The sequence below is a fragment of the Lissotriton helveticus genome, chromosome 1_1 (assembly GCF_964261635.1).
Source record: "Lissotriton helveticus chromosome 1_1, aLisHel1.1, whole genome shotgun sequence".
Lineage (NCBI taxonomy): Eukaryota > Metazoa > Chordata > Amphibia > Caudata > Salamandridae > Lissotriton > Lissotriton helveticus.
The window spans coordinates 2000150006-2000164881 of NC_136057.1; the positions used below are offsets into that span (position 1 = coordinate 2000150006).

A 14876-nucleotide genomic window follows, 5' to 3' on the forward strand; every position below is an offset into this window, starting at 1 on the left:
TTCTACTTGGTTTTCCAGTTGTAGTTTTTCTTATTTTGCTTTTCTTTATTTTAATAATTTTACTTTCCATTTTTATTAGTCTTCAGGATGCAAGTGAGAGGGCCAGATTGTTGTGCAACTGTTTAATGTATGAGAAATGTATCTCTTATTTAGTATGCTCTTTCTTTTCCCCTATAAAATTACAAAATTGATTTGTGTGAAAAGCTAGGCTATTTTGAGACTACTCTTATTTTTTGAAGTTCATAGTGTTACTTTAAATTGATTGGAAGCAAATTGTTTTATTTCCATTTTAAGCCAGATGGGATTTTGGGTCCTATTAAAGTGATAACGTTAAACTCCAATTTCAATGTTTAATGAAAAATGAAACTGACATATTTCTGTGTTTCAGGGTAAATACTTCAAGTGTCGCACAAGGTTCAATGTCTCCTCTGAAGTCATCCAAAGTTACAGCAGCTCCTTCGGCCGCTGCTAAAAGAATAGGCAGAAGTTCTACATCTGCCAACTCCAGATTAAAAGGGTAAGGTTTATCGGCATGCTGAAACTGGAAAATGTTCTCCCTCATCCTGAAGGGGGGAGGTCCTTTTCTAACTAAAGATTCTTAACCCTCACCTTGTACAGCAACAACCTGCAGAATAGTTGTCCATTGTAGCCGTGAGGGTGGGATCAATATCAGATCTATATACAAGGGATCTAAATGAAACTCAATCACCCTGTCAGCAGTTGCCCTGAAAATCGGATGGGGATCTGGCACTTCTGGAACTATCTGGGCCACCCTGCTCTAGTTGCAATAGAAATCACTTGGATTTCCTCCAACCAGGATGTTTTGGCCCAGTTTATTCTTGACCCATATTGTGTCATTTTCAGCCAGCAGGGATTTTTAGTCAATGGCGCTTTGCATACTGGGACTTGAGACCAATAGATAAAATAAGAAATGTGAAACAGCAAATGCCAGTATGGAGGGTGCTGTTGCCTAAGAAGCCTAGCCTGTCTGACCACTTGTCAACACAAATGGTTTATGGCAGGTAAATGTTATGACATGAGGTAAAATCCAAACTACATTTATACAATAATATTGTTAGCAAAATGTAAAAAATGTTTGGCTCTTTGACCGGAGCTATTTCTATATTTAAATAGGTTCTTAAGTTAATAGTATGGATTCATGTATTTAAATTTGTTAGATTGGTCCTATAATTAGGTTTGATCTAGAATATAAAAAGGCACACATTTTATATTTAACAGTTCGTTAAATGTGTTGCTTCTTTGTGCTTTATGTCAATTTTGAGCATGTTTATTTTTATTTTGCCGTTTATCCTTGTCCTACCATTTGTCTTACTGTGCCATGTCTGCATGATACATGTATACATACATTGTGTATTTTTCCTTCCACCTGTTTCCATTCAGCTTTTCCATAAACTCAAGACTAGCCAATTCTCTAGGGAACCTGAAAGATGCTTCAGATGATGCAGGCAGCAAAGTGACATCTTCACCCTGTAGGACAGGTTATTCCCAGAGTCTTTCCTCCAGCTACTCGAATGGCAACTCTCAGCATATGTCCAGAAACTACCAAGAGCTTAACAACAACAACCAGTACAACAGAGGGAGCAGCGGTAATGGCAGCAGCAATTTCAACAGCCCTACCTACCTTCACAGCTGCGCGACTGATGATTACAGCTCCTACCGACCCACATACACTGGGCTAAACACGCCTGCGACGCGGTACCTGAGCCGTTCCATTCCTGTAAGTTTCCAGATACAAATTGAGAAATGGAAGCGGGGACGAAAGCTATCTGCCATACTACTTCCCAAAAGGTTATCTGAAAAGACGCCTCACCCAACCCAGAAGGCTTCCTGATACCTGTACACCTTCAAAATATAATCCTATTGTTTTAATATCTTTTTGTCTTGCCACATGGTCTTAATCATGTAATTCCTTTCTTCACATTTCTGATTCTGTAGTTGATTCCTATACTAATCTTATCTTTTTTTCTTCTTTTGCTAAACTAATTCAACTAGACTTTCTAAACTATAAAAACCTACACATTTCCAATCGCCTCCCTTTTTTGCTAAACCTCTTTTTCTTTCAATTTCCTTCTTTTTGTGGTTTACTCGTGTCTTGACTAACGTGAAGAAAATACATATTTTAAAAAGACTAGAATTTGCTTTAGAGAGCAATTTAGTTCTATGTCAATTTATGATGTTGAAGTATTCAGCACTGAAGACTTCCAATTTTTGTATTACAGCCATTATTTTGTTTGCATCTGAGAAGGGACATTTTTAAGTTCAGTTTAGGTGCCTTAATCACTGGCAACATTTAAATGGGTTATTTGTACTGCTCTGATGTCAGTCGATTATAAATTGACAGGCCTCGTATTCACTAAACCTCTGAATGTTTAAAGGAATGTGAGGTCTGCAAATTAAAAGTAGACTGACAGACCGCACCAATTAAAACAATGTATAAATACAAGCACTGTCAATTCCAGTAGGTCTGACTTATTACTGGAAGTGTCTCTTCAGTTACTGTCGGGTGTAGGTACTGAATATCTAATCATTCATGCTCTCTGTCACTCATAATCCCAGTGATGCACCCATTTATCCACCCAATGACTCATTCTTAAATTCATCCACTTTCCCATCCTCAGAGAGAAAAAAAAAAACACACATATGCCACAACGATATCAATGATAAAGGAGAAGAATGGAAATAGAAAAAAAAGAAAAATGCTACTTCATAAACGTGGAAGTCCTGTGCTTGCAGGTCAGAATATGTAAAAGGAAAAAAATTAAGCATAGCAGCGAACGACCATCTTGGAACAGTATCGTGTGTAGTGAAAGAACCCTTCATGATAGCTGCCCTATAGAGACATCTGTCAGATTCCATGTAATAACATTCTTGTCTACAGGCTTTAATACAGAGTAAAATCAGTCCACCCTAATAGTACTATTTGTTTTAACATATGCTTCTCACAATAAAAATCAGTCAGACTGCCTTTGTTATAACTTTTAAACCAACAAGATCAGAACTGTGGCATCTGATTAAAAATTCCCAAATGAACCTGTCCGGCCTATTTACTTCCTAATTGGTTTGCCAAGACGAATTTCATTTCCTAGTCGTGAATTGTATTTATTTTTATTTATTTTAGGAGTTTTATATAACGCTTGCTGGACCAGAGGGTATCAGAGCGCTTCACAGCAAGTAACTTATGTGCAAATAGGCAGTACAGAAAATATAGACCAACATAGGGGTTTGCGCCGGATCTAGATCGAACAAAGGAGTGATCGAGCAGAAGGAGCATGGAGGGTGCAGGTCAAACAAGCATTACATGCACATATAAACAACAAATGTTACATGAACATATAAGCAGGGAGAGGGGTTGGCCTAACGGCTACAGCGCTCGACCTCGGACCTGGGGATCTGGGTTCGAGTCTCGGTAACAACGCCAAAAACCCCCCTGTGTTTCTGGGCAAATCACTTAATCTCCCCGTGCCTAAAAACAAAAAAAAATGTAACGTAACTGGTGCTATGTAAAGCGCTCTGATAACTGATTCGGTTCGGTTCTAGTTTGCGCTATATAAAACTGCAAAAAAAAAAAAAAGCAACAAATACAATAGACGTTCCTTTACAATGACATAAAACAATTCTCACAATATCAGTAAAAAAACATATAACGTACTACAATTCTGGCATATTATACAAGAAAATATATGCAGATTGTCCCAGAAAGAGTCTTAGTTATGTAAAATAATAATCCACATTCCTTAAGTCGAGTATCCAAAAAGTTTTATTGATCAGAGTCAGTGTCACCGGTCACTTAGTTGAAGTTAAGTGGAGTGCCGGCTAAGGTACTTTCTTGGCTCCCATCGGTTTGCTCGAGAGCGGTCGAAGAAGAGGACTTTGAGCAGGTTTTTGAATTTTGGAAATGAGGGGATCGTTCTGATGTGGGGGGGATGGAATTCCAGAATTTGGGGGCGTTTCCAGCAAATGATCTAGCCGCAGTTTTGCGCGTTTTCGGCGGGATGAGTAGCAAAGTGTTAGAGCTCCTTAAGTTCCTGGACTGGCCGGCCCTTTTGAGTTTAACGGCTAGGTATTCCGGTTTGCTTGTGTGCAGGGCTTTGCACGTGAGGCAGGCTGTTGTGAAGCTGGCTCGCACTTTAAGTTCTCTGAGTGCAGGGGAGATGTGTTTGAATATCTTAGTTCCGGTGACCATTCTGGCTGCTGCATTAAAGGTTGTTTTCTGGGAGGCGAGGTGGGATTTTGCTGTACCAGTCAGGGCTACAATCCCATAATCTTTTCTGGAGAGCACCAGTACTTGGGTGGCTTGTTGAAGGTCCTGCGGCAGGAGGAAGGGTTTTATTTTGTACAGTAATTTCAAATTGAGAAAGGCACTTTTAGCGGATCTTATGATGAGTTTTTTCATGTCCAGTTTCGGGTCTAGGGTGATACTTAGAAATTTTACCGAATTCGCCAGGGTGAGGTATCTATTGAAGGCGTCAATAGCTTTGAGCCATTCTGCAATTTGGGGGTTTTCGTCCTTGTTGGAGATGAGGAGTATTTCCGTTTTCGCTTGATTGAGTTTCAGGCAGTTACTTGAGAGCTAATGTTGTACCTTTCTGAGCGTGGCGTTGAGTCTCTGGATGTCGTCAATGGAGGTGGTTTCTAGATATAACTGTGTGTCATCAGCATATAAGTGGAAAGGGATGTTGGAATTCCTGAGTTAGAGTGGTAAGGGGTTCAATGTAATAGTTGAAAAGCTGAGGGGAGAGCAGTGACCTTTGTGGAACACCCCTGTTAACGGGGTGGAGGTGGGACTCGAAATTTAAATTTTTTATTCTTTGTGAGTGGTTGTGGACAAAGGAAGAGAACCAGTGGAGGACCGTCTCTTCAAGACCAGCCCTTTCTTGTAGAACCTTGATGAGAAGCTTGTGATCAAAGGCATCGAATGCAGCCGATAGGTCCAGGAGGATGAGAAGGCAGCATTGGTCCGAGTCAAGAGACTTGCGTAGATCGTCTATGACATTGTGGATTGCGGTTTCAGTGCGGCAGCCTTTTCTGAAGCCCGACTGATGAGGATCTAGAAGGTTGATGTTGTCCAAGTGTTGGGTCAGTTGAGGAAGTATACATCTTTCCAGGATTTTGGACAGAAGAGGTAAGTTCGAGACAGGTCTAAAGTTATTCAGAACCTCAGTGTCTGGTCCTGGCTTTTTCAGCAGTGGTGTGACTTGACCAACTTTGAGGTAATCTGGTACGACTCCTGATCTCAGTGAGCTGTTAATGATCTTGCACCGTAGCGGGCCTAGGACGAGCTGCAAGTCCTTGGTCAGTTGAGGGGGTAGCTGAATCGGTGTGTCAGCATGACAAAAACTCAGTCCTACTGTTTTCAGCCTAATCTGACAAATTACCTATGTTCACGGGCTATAAAATATGTGAGGTCAATCCACCATTAAAATCCTTTTGCCATTAAACCATTCTTTTAACAAAAAAATGTCGGGCCTGCTGCCTTTGTAATTACCTTTCATTATAAGCAATGCAGACCTATAACATCAGTCTACTTTTCCTAAGGAACCAATCAGGTCGATAGGCTTCATTCACTTCTGAAAATACCCAACTCGGGCCTACTGTATTGAGCATAAGGTTTCCCTCAAGACAACAGCCAAACTATTTACAAAATTACAGCTGTCAAAACAACATACAAGTCCTCCTAAGCAGGAATGTCAGAAGACTAATCTTCTGCCCTTACCGATTGCTCAGAGGGGATAAGCAACATCAAACCCTGCCTGCTACTGTAATCTATGTGATTTCATATAACAAATTTTCTACAGGCTTGAAAAAAGCATTACAATCCACACACTAGCACCTATCAGGAGCAGAATATGGAGGAAGCAGTCCAGAGTCAGTTACAAGTGTTAAATCATGGCAGAAATCACAGTTTCCAGAAACAAATATGAGGAAAAAAACACAATATAATAGTTTTCTGCATCGTAGGATTCTCAGTTAGTACTAGACGTAGAATAATCCTGCCTGGACATAGGGACCCCAGTAAAAAAAAAAAATATATATATATTTATTAGTCTGATTTTGGAGCTAGACACCCCACTGTTTAACACTTCGATATCACACCCAGACGTCTGTGACAAGCCAGATTTAACTGCACTTTTTGTGGATACCTATGGTATTGTAATTAAACCCAAACCACATTAAAGTATTTTGCGTGTAATGCAATGTATAGTTAAAATTCCCTGAAATCCTACTCTAACTGCAGAGAAAAATGAAGGGAAAGATGATTGTCGGGTAACAAAAAAAAGCACTAGCTGTCCTCTGCATACAATCTAAGCTTCCATTACCCAGCATTTTGCTTCACAGCCTTAGTTCTTTTTTCTGTATCGTGCTGACTGGATCCCAGTATACTTCAGGGGTTTTCAACCTTTCTTTTTCAACAGTGTTTCTTTTTTCAGAAAATCATTTTTCACTACTGCCCTTCACAGGAGCATCTATTGACGTCAAACCTTGAGCACAAACGTGCTCTCTATCAAAGGGACACAGAGCGCCCAGGTACCTGTGACTTTGTCTGGCGTTCCACGGTCAATAATGACTGCTCCCATGACATCAAGGCCTCCTCCTTTGGCAACACCATCTGTGTCTAATGTTGACTCATCACAGACCAACAATGACACACTTGAAGATGGTAACTCCATGACAACATCATTTGATACCACAACACTTCACTGTCCTCGACATGAGAAACAATCCTATCTTGGCACTAAACCATAAGATTGACCTGGTTTAGGTTGAGACATTCAGCAGTCTCTGTTCCCTTGGTATATTCTGTTCACTCTGATGCAATTATTGGGAATTACATAGTTATTCCATGTAAGATACCACTTTCCCAATAAGCCCTAGACTGGTCATTCCTGCAGATCTACTGCAAGGACCATTACGACCTCTGGATTTTCCGCCTCTTCCCGAGCATGTGTTGCCACACCAGGACATCACCGCACCAGCAACACAGTTGCGACGAACATCAACTCAATTGGTCCAGAACCTCAGTCGATGACACCCCATCAACCACGTAGCACTGACAGATGTAAATGCAAAAAATCACCTTCCACAAACCTGAGCTTGGCCATGTATCATGCCTTGGATTAGTCCTATACTCACCATCTTCACCTTTGGCATCTTCATTACCAGTAGATATCAACTTGACCTTTCAAAATTAAGCTTAACATCTAGATAGTTTCCGCACACCAAGTTCCTGGTCATTATGGACACTTTACTACCAGGGAGCTGGAAAATATGCTGACAAAGGTTGTTGTTGTTAAAAGTGGTCAGTGTATTTGGAAGCAGGTTTCGATGAAGGTCTGGACTTTATTGGTGGTGGTTACTGTTGTCCTCCAAGTTTCTGCTCCAGTCAGAATGACTGATTTTATGTTTGTTAAAAAAAAAAAACAAATCTGTTCTTGTTTTGCAATGTTAGGCCCTTGGAGCTCTTGATCTTTAGTTGAATGAAGGCAGCCATGCTTTGCCGATCTTGCCTTGATGGTTACAGATATTACTAAGGTTTTATTGAGATAAAACTAAACACAAAAAGAGGAGTCATTTTCTTGTAAATGATGGTCTATAGACATGATTACCATCCTCCAAACAAACTATTGCTTGATTGATTGTATCCTGCATTACGTGTTAAAATTTAGCAAATAATTTTTTCCCTGGTAGACTCGAGGCACACTTCATGACCGAAAAAGTGGTGTCCACCACTTAGGTAAAAAAAATTCCAGTTTTGAAAATATGTAAGGCACCTATCTGGAAATCTAGTCATACGTTCACTAGACATTACTGTCTTGATGAAACTGACACATTGGTGGGTCAGGCAATTCTATGTAATTTATCTAATGAACCTACCTAACGTTCTTCTCACTTATGATTATGACCTACTTAGAAACAGAGTTATCTTTACATTGAGAACCTTGCAATGGAGATATGCTTGCTACTTTATTCTATGCTTATGACTATCAGAGAGAATCCTACAATGCAGATGGAAGTGTTACTTATAATCCTATTTCTGACATCAAAGGTATTCTCACAGATGTCACAAACAACCCTCCCTTCTCCCTGATTGTCATTGAAAATCATCCTTTCTTCTCCTGATATCCTCCTATAAGACATCATATTCCTCTCTTCAAAAAGAACGAAGGCTGTGAGGCATACTGCCAGTACAATGCATGCCCCCTTCCTTAAAGTTAGTGTGTGGTGAATACAACTATTCAACTTTTGATCTGTCTGGCACCTTTCCTTTCATTTTTCTCTGCAGTTAGAGCAGCATTTCAGGTTATTCTAGTTGTATAGACCATTTCTGCACTAAATGATGCAATGTGATTTGGGTTTAATTACAATACAATAGTTTACTACATAGAAAATGCAATTAAATGCAATTAAAGCTGGCCTGGCACTGACTTATGGGATAGTCACCAAACTATTCAACATTGGGGTGTCTACCTCCAGTGTCAGAAGTGTGTGTGAGTGTGTATATGTATGTTTGTGTGTGTGTGTGTGTGTGTGTGTGTATGTGTATATATATATATATATATATATGTGTATATATATATATATATATATATATATATATATATATATGTATGTATATATATATATATATATATATATATATATATATATATATATATATATCTTTGGGTGTTCACACTGGGAAATTGTATCCTACTCACTAAACTTTTATGCAGTATATTATGGGTTTTGTGGTGATGCATTACAGCAATGCATAATTGGATGACTGCTAAATCTTGGACATGAGTCGTCAACATTTAGTGGGCATGTTCTAAAAACATGGACGGTCCTCTGTACTTGTGTTTTTTAGAGAGGTTTATTGCAAGCATATTCCACAAAATGAAAATGAAAAAAAGAACATGCTTCCACCTAAATGTGGTGACCATACACTTAAAATAATTGTTTTTTAAACATGCCATATCATTTCAATAGTACAATGCACTTCTTTCTATAAGACAGATGTACTTAAATAAGCTGTAGAATCAATCAAAACATTTCTAAATAAGGTGTGGTTGCCTGAAAGGTGTCCTGGCACTGAGCTTAAAGGTACAGCAATTCCTCCTTAACACCAATTACACAGTAACCCAGGTTTTGAGCAGCTTCCTGAATTGACTGAGGTTCCACGGTCATTCGAAGAGATATTGGCAAGCCTTTACATAAACAAGCAGACTATACTGGGAACACTCTACCCCACCACCCGAGAGAGTTTAACTTTTGACTGTATCAAAAGACTGGCCACTGCAGATATATAAATAGCTGCTCGCAATACAGAGTAAGCTTGCTCCGCAGGTACACAGGACCAACCCTAAGGAAGGCCCTACGAACACTACAAAGAAATTTAAAGAGGATCCTTTTAGATGTTTTTTATTTCTTTAACACAGAGGAGGCTGATGAGGCAAGTGGAAGTGAGAGGGCCAGGCGAGACACAGCATTTTGTATACAAGAGAGGCGTTTGATAAAAAATTCTGGAAAACCCAGGAATAGAGAGTTCTCATACTCTAACTAAGAATGGTGGCTTGGACAATCAAAGGTATGTGTTCGGCCAGAAGGAGAGTTAATAACTTCCGAAGCACTTTATGTAATGAAAAACAAATGGATGCCCGTGATTTGTATCAGAGAAAGTACGATTCCTATTACTACTGGCCTTGAATTATTATAATCCTAAAATGTAGTTTAAAGAGCCCAGGGCAGCTCAAAAATGAAGAAAGAAAAAATGGAAAGAAAAACACCTTGGAAATATTAGGTATTGGCCAGCCAGTCCTGGCTGGTCTTCTTTATAAGTGCATGTTTACATGTGATCTGATAAAGTGCTGTTACTAACACTGAAAAAGGACCAGTATTTTAAATAAACTGACCACTGTCCCATGGTGTATGCTGTGGTGATTGGAACCAACATGTGAATCACAGTTGAACAGCCCAATGGATAAATGGCCGACTGACCCAGAGCCTCTCTTTGTAGGTATGTAATTTTTATTTGAAATTGTTTGTTGGATGAGGCTGGAGAGACGGCAAAAGCAGCCTCTAGGAAGAGCCTAAGAGTAAACTGACATCCCAATCATCCCCACCCGAAAACACCATGCCTAGACCACTTTTCTCACACTTCTACCTGAAACATATGTGTATTTTGATGCAAACAAAATTGTGTTCTATATTTTTTATCCCCTTTTTGTCATTTTAAAGTTAACTGAAAAACAGTGTCCAGTGTTTTACTAAGCAAATCACGACCTACGTATTTGAACTTCTGTCAGGATTTGCAAATCCAATTCCATATATTCAAAATAACTATCCTACCCATACCATACTCTTTAGGTACTTAATTTTAGGACATTTTGCAAGTAACTGAATTCCATGAAAGGGTACTACCACAACATTAAATGTCTCCTGAATTTGTATAGTTTCTTTCATGGTTTTTTTGTTCTTTACTACCTGTGAGGTTTGTGCCTAGGAGATCTTTTTACAGGCAAAACCGTGCTCCATGTTGCTCCTATATGGCAGGGCTGGACATGAGATTGGTCCCACTTCTTTAATGGCTCAAATAAAATATAAAATGCAGGAATGCTTTTTCAATAAATCAAAAGTAAAAGCTCCCGTCTTTAATCAATGGCCAAACATTAAAATTGCTTCTTGGTTCTGTCCAACTCGAGTTTTTATAAGAGGAGAATCCATTTCTTATGTCCCTGTGCATCTCTAAATCACTAGTTCAGTAAGCCAAACTAGCTAGACTGGTTGGACATGCTATGTACATTAAGTACTTTAATGTAGTTGGGAGCCTGTTACCATATGGCTACAGAAAAATATAATCCATGAAATGCACATTCACACTTTATATGGTATACTAAAACAATGTGTTGACAGTTGATACACAAATCGGTTTCCATGCTCCACAATATTTACATCCAATATATAAGAAGTCCATATCCATGTGTAGGTGTTTGTCTACTATTCTCCCGCTGGTTGATGACAGTGCACAGAATTTCAGCCAACTCATGTTTCACAGTCAGTCACCCACCTTCATCATGGCTTAGAAGATTTAATTTTGCACTGCCAGTTACATAAAACTATCTATAAGTACCTTAAGGTGTCCTTTTATTGTCTCCCTTTAACATGGTTCAACAATCATATTACTTAATTTAGAAAGAAATGGAGAGATTTTCAAATATAATACGTGGATGAAAGTCCTTTGTGTCAGCTGGATCATAATCATTTAATATCTGTATTAAGTTTCTCTTTTTGCAAGATAATAAAAATGAATCTCAAAGGGCTTTCTTAGAGTAGTTTATGCCCCCTCATTAAGCTCTGTGCGCATCTAACCTTATGGGTTTTTAAGAGGATAAGAGAAAAACTGTTTCAGATGGGCCAGTGCCTGGCTAAACCCCTAAGCCAGTAACCCAAATCAACTAGACAGATTGAACATCCTATATACATAAAGTACTTCTCTATAGGGGAAGCATGTTTTCACTTGACTGCAGAAATAATAGAACAAACGAAATACATAGCCACAGTTTCAAAAATCTGCATCTCATTGTAAGAGCCATAAAGGACTCCTTGGAAGTCCTGTCATAAACATCCCCTTTATCTCATATACAATGAAACTCAAACATGGATATTAAATGATCTAGCTGACTAAAACCAGTCTTTCTGCATCGAACATCATCCTTTCCTGCTTAACCTAAAAAATGTAATATTGGTACCATGTTAAAAACAAGATAACAAAAGGACCCCTTAAAGTACTTGCCAATATATGGTTTCATGTTATAGGAAGTGCGGCATAAATTCTTAAGCCTAGAGAAAGTTTGGCTTATGTGACCACAAATGTACTGGCTGTAATTCTGTACAACAATTCCGAGATCAGTAGACAAACACCAACAAATGCTTATAGACATAGTGTCTGTTTGTTGTTAATATTGTGGAGCCCTTTAATGGATTTGTGTGCCAATAGTCAATAAATATTTTAATTGCACCATACATATCGTGGGTGACTATTTCCTTCATAATTTTGGTTTTTAGTTATGTGATAACTTGCTCCCCACTACAGAGAAGTACTTTATGTACATTGAAGCGTCTTCATATTAGTTACATTCCACCATTTGTTTAGTAGGGTTATACAGCAAGTCAGTTTGTGTGCATCAGTAAAACCTATTTTTTTGGCTTTAATTTAGATACACCTCTTAAAATTAGGCGTCATGCAAATACATATAGGCATTTCAATTAATCAAATGCTTTCCTTTTCCTCCAACTTTTTCTTTTACTTCAATATTTGTGTCAAACCTGTTTGTTCACTTGGTGATAAGATTTTATTGTTTGCTGATTTACTTGACTGATCTTTTTCTCTTCTCTGCAGTCCCTTCAGTCTGAATATGTTCAATACTAAGGCCTTGCTACTTCGGTGAAAGCAACTCGGCTCCTAGATTCCTTACCACAGTACCCTCGGGTGGAGGAGCAGGGGAGCAAGCAGGAATCTACCCTTCGGGTGGACAGTCCTACCTTCATATAAAAAAAACTTTCAGAAATCAAGGAAGGGAATTTTAGTAACCAGATGTTGCTCAATTGACTACTGCAAATGCACAGACAAGCTCTGTGCACTGAAATCACTATTACTTTACATACCAGTGCAGGATTTATTTTTAATTTAATATCATTTTTTGGAGTTTCTGCTGACTAATTGAATGAAAATGATTATTGTTTGTATATAGTGGTCTCATGAACTGTATGTATTGTCAAGTAAAAAGAATACTATTTTGATATTCCTAAAAAAAAATATATATATATATATATATATAATCTATATATACACAAATGTATAAAGTTTGAATATATTTTAATTTTTCAAATGTTTTTGTTTTTTGCTACCAAAAATATGAAAATGGGATTGTTTTTCTTATAGTCATTTTAACTATTGTTTGTAAATTAACTTTCTTCCAGAACCATATTTTTGCTGGTTAATCTGTGGAGAATTGCCGCTTTGGATAAATTAGTTTGTTTTTAACTATCTGTTCTGCTACTGTAAGTAACTTTGTCGAAACCTGTGACCACATACTAGTGAAGACATTATGAATGCTGGTTAAATGAGCATCCTTTTTTAATGAAAGTGGTTGTTTAAACATCCTTTGAAGTGGATGTTGTCATTTTAATATGTTTACTTTACCATTTCAAAGGTCTAACAGATTAGCACAGGCTCCTGTACTGTTGAATTATTTGTCCTTATGGATCTTTTCATTTAAACTAAACTTCCCTTTTTGCTCAGCATTGTAAAACCATTATAGTTCTTTCACTGTTTTTCCATTTTTTAGACATTGCAATATGATCTTGTTACTTATTCTAAATAATATATTCTGCAAGGTTTCTTTTTTCAATAATGTTGCTATATGCATCATAGCCTACAATATACACCTATATGGTGGGAATCAGATTTTGACGTGATAAATTTGAACATTCATAATAATATGGGTACAATAATGAATACGCTTTAGAAATTAATGCATTTTTTTTGTTTTTAATTTGTTCACAAAAAAAATGTATCTGGGAACTTGCAAGTGTGCTTTTCTATCATTGGTGTGTAGATTTTCGTGACGTTTCCCCAAAAAGGGCAAACCTGGTTTGTGTAAAATGTTAACAGACATTGGAAAAGGTTTGTTGCAAATTCCCGCCTATGAGTGGATTTTTATGTGAAGTATTTTTTTTTACTCTTTCTGTGACATTCTTAAAAAGCACACTTCTCTTACTGTAAAACTTCTGCTAAAAATGCTATCTGGCAGCAAAATTATGTGGTACATGTTTCACGATAAATAAGGGTTTCTGTAATTTGTTTGGTTGATAGAATATTTTTCAGGGATGCGATGACCTTTTTAAGTGCTTTTAACATAAATCAGAAGTATCATTCCTTGATAACAAGGAGGGAAATCATGTATATTTTGTAAATTACATACTTGTGTCATATAATTTGATACAATTTCAATCCTAGGAATGGCAGCTACAGTAGTAAATCTTTTTATATGTGTGTTTGTGCGTGCCCTTTGAGCAGATGCCTGAGACAGCATAAGCAAAATATGAAGATTCCTACTATATCCGCAATGTGCATTCTGTGCAATATGAAAATGCACAGTAGCTTTTTTCTTATCATTTCAGAATTCGTTTTATTATTGAACAACAGATATAAATGAAATGCAGATTGAGCAGTAATTACTAACTTTCTCTTGTTGCGAAAGACCATTAATAGGTATGTTGGGTTTGTTAAAAATAGTGCTCACTGTGAAATCGAGGATACTTGTATCTTTGCAATAATTGAAGTTTTGTTGATATTAATTCAAAGAAGGAAAAGACCAGGTCGTTTTTGTTGGTGTTATTTTATAAGGATGATTTCGTTTGTTACTTATCGTATCATTTGAGTGCAGCTATTAAAATATTATTGTATAAAAGTTCTGTCTGGAAAATACTGTATGTGTTGTACACACAGACTATTAAATATATTTCTGCTAAGAGGATTGCTGGACAGATAATGCTACCTCTAATAAAGATTTTTTTTTATGTTTACCTGTATTTGTTCTTTGTTAAAACTTTCTTAAAGGTCTTGGATTTTTCCTAAAACTGTTAAGACTTTTGAAAGATAACTCTGAAATTACGTACCTATTGGTAAATCCGCTTGCCATTTTAACAAGCATGCAATGTCCTTGTCATGGCGTTGTGGCATGGAGGCACTTTTACCTAGCCAAAAATCTGGTAAGAAGCAAAACAGATCAGAAAAGCCCTGAATGTGTGTATGTTGCTCCACCACACACATCCCCCGTCTCAAAGTGCTTTCTCAGGTTGCCAGCTCCCAAACG

At 37.7% G+C, this 14876-nt stretch overlaps 1 protein-coding gene across 4 annotated transcripts in view; it reads left to right on the forward strand.

Annotated features, from left to right (window-relative positions):
- Nucleotides 1–14584, forward strand: part of CDC14A (cell division cycle 14A) — a 436445-nt gene extending 421861 nt beyond the window's left edge. For 3 of the 4 annotated variants that reach the window (XM_078644501.1, XM_078644511.1, XM_078644505.1), the window contains 3 exons: nucleotides 389–517; nucleotides 1402–1738; nucleotides 12398–14584. In XM_078644501.1, coding sequence (XP_078500627.1) covers nucleotides 389–517; nucleotides 1402–1738; nucleotides 12398–12427 — 496 coding nt within the window. In that variant the 3' untranslated portion in view covers nucleotides 12428–14584. The remainder of the gene's footprint in view (nucleotides 1–388; nucleotides 518–1401; nucleotides 1739–12397) is intronic. The other variant, XM_078644521.1, reaches the window with a different exon arrangement.
- Nucleotides 14585–14876: the final 292 nt, after the last annotated feature.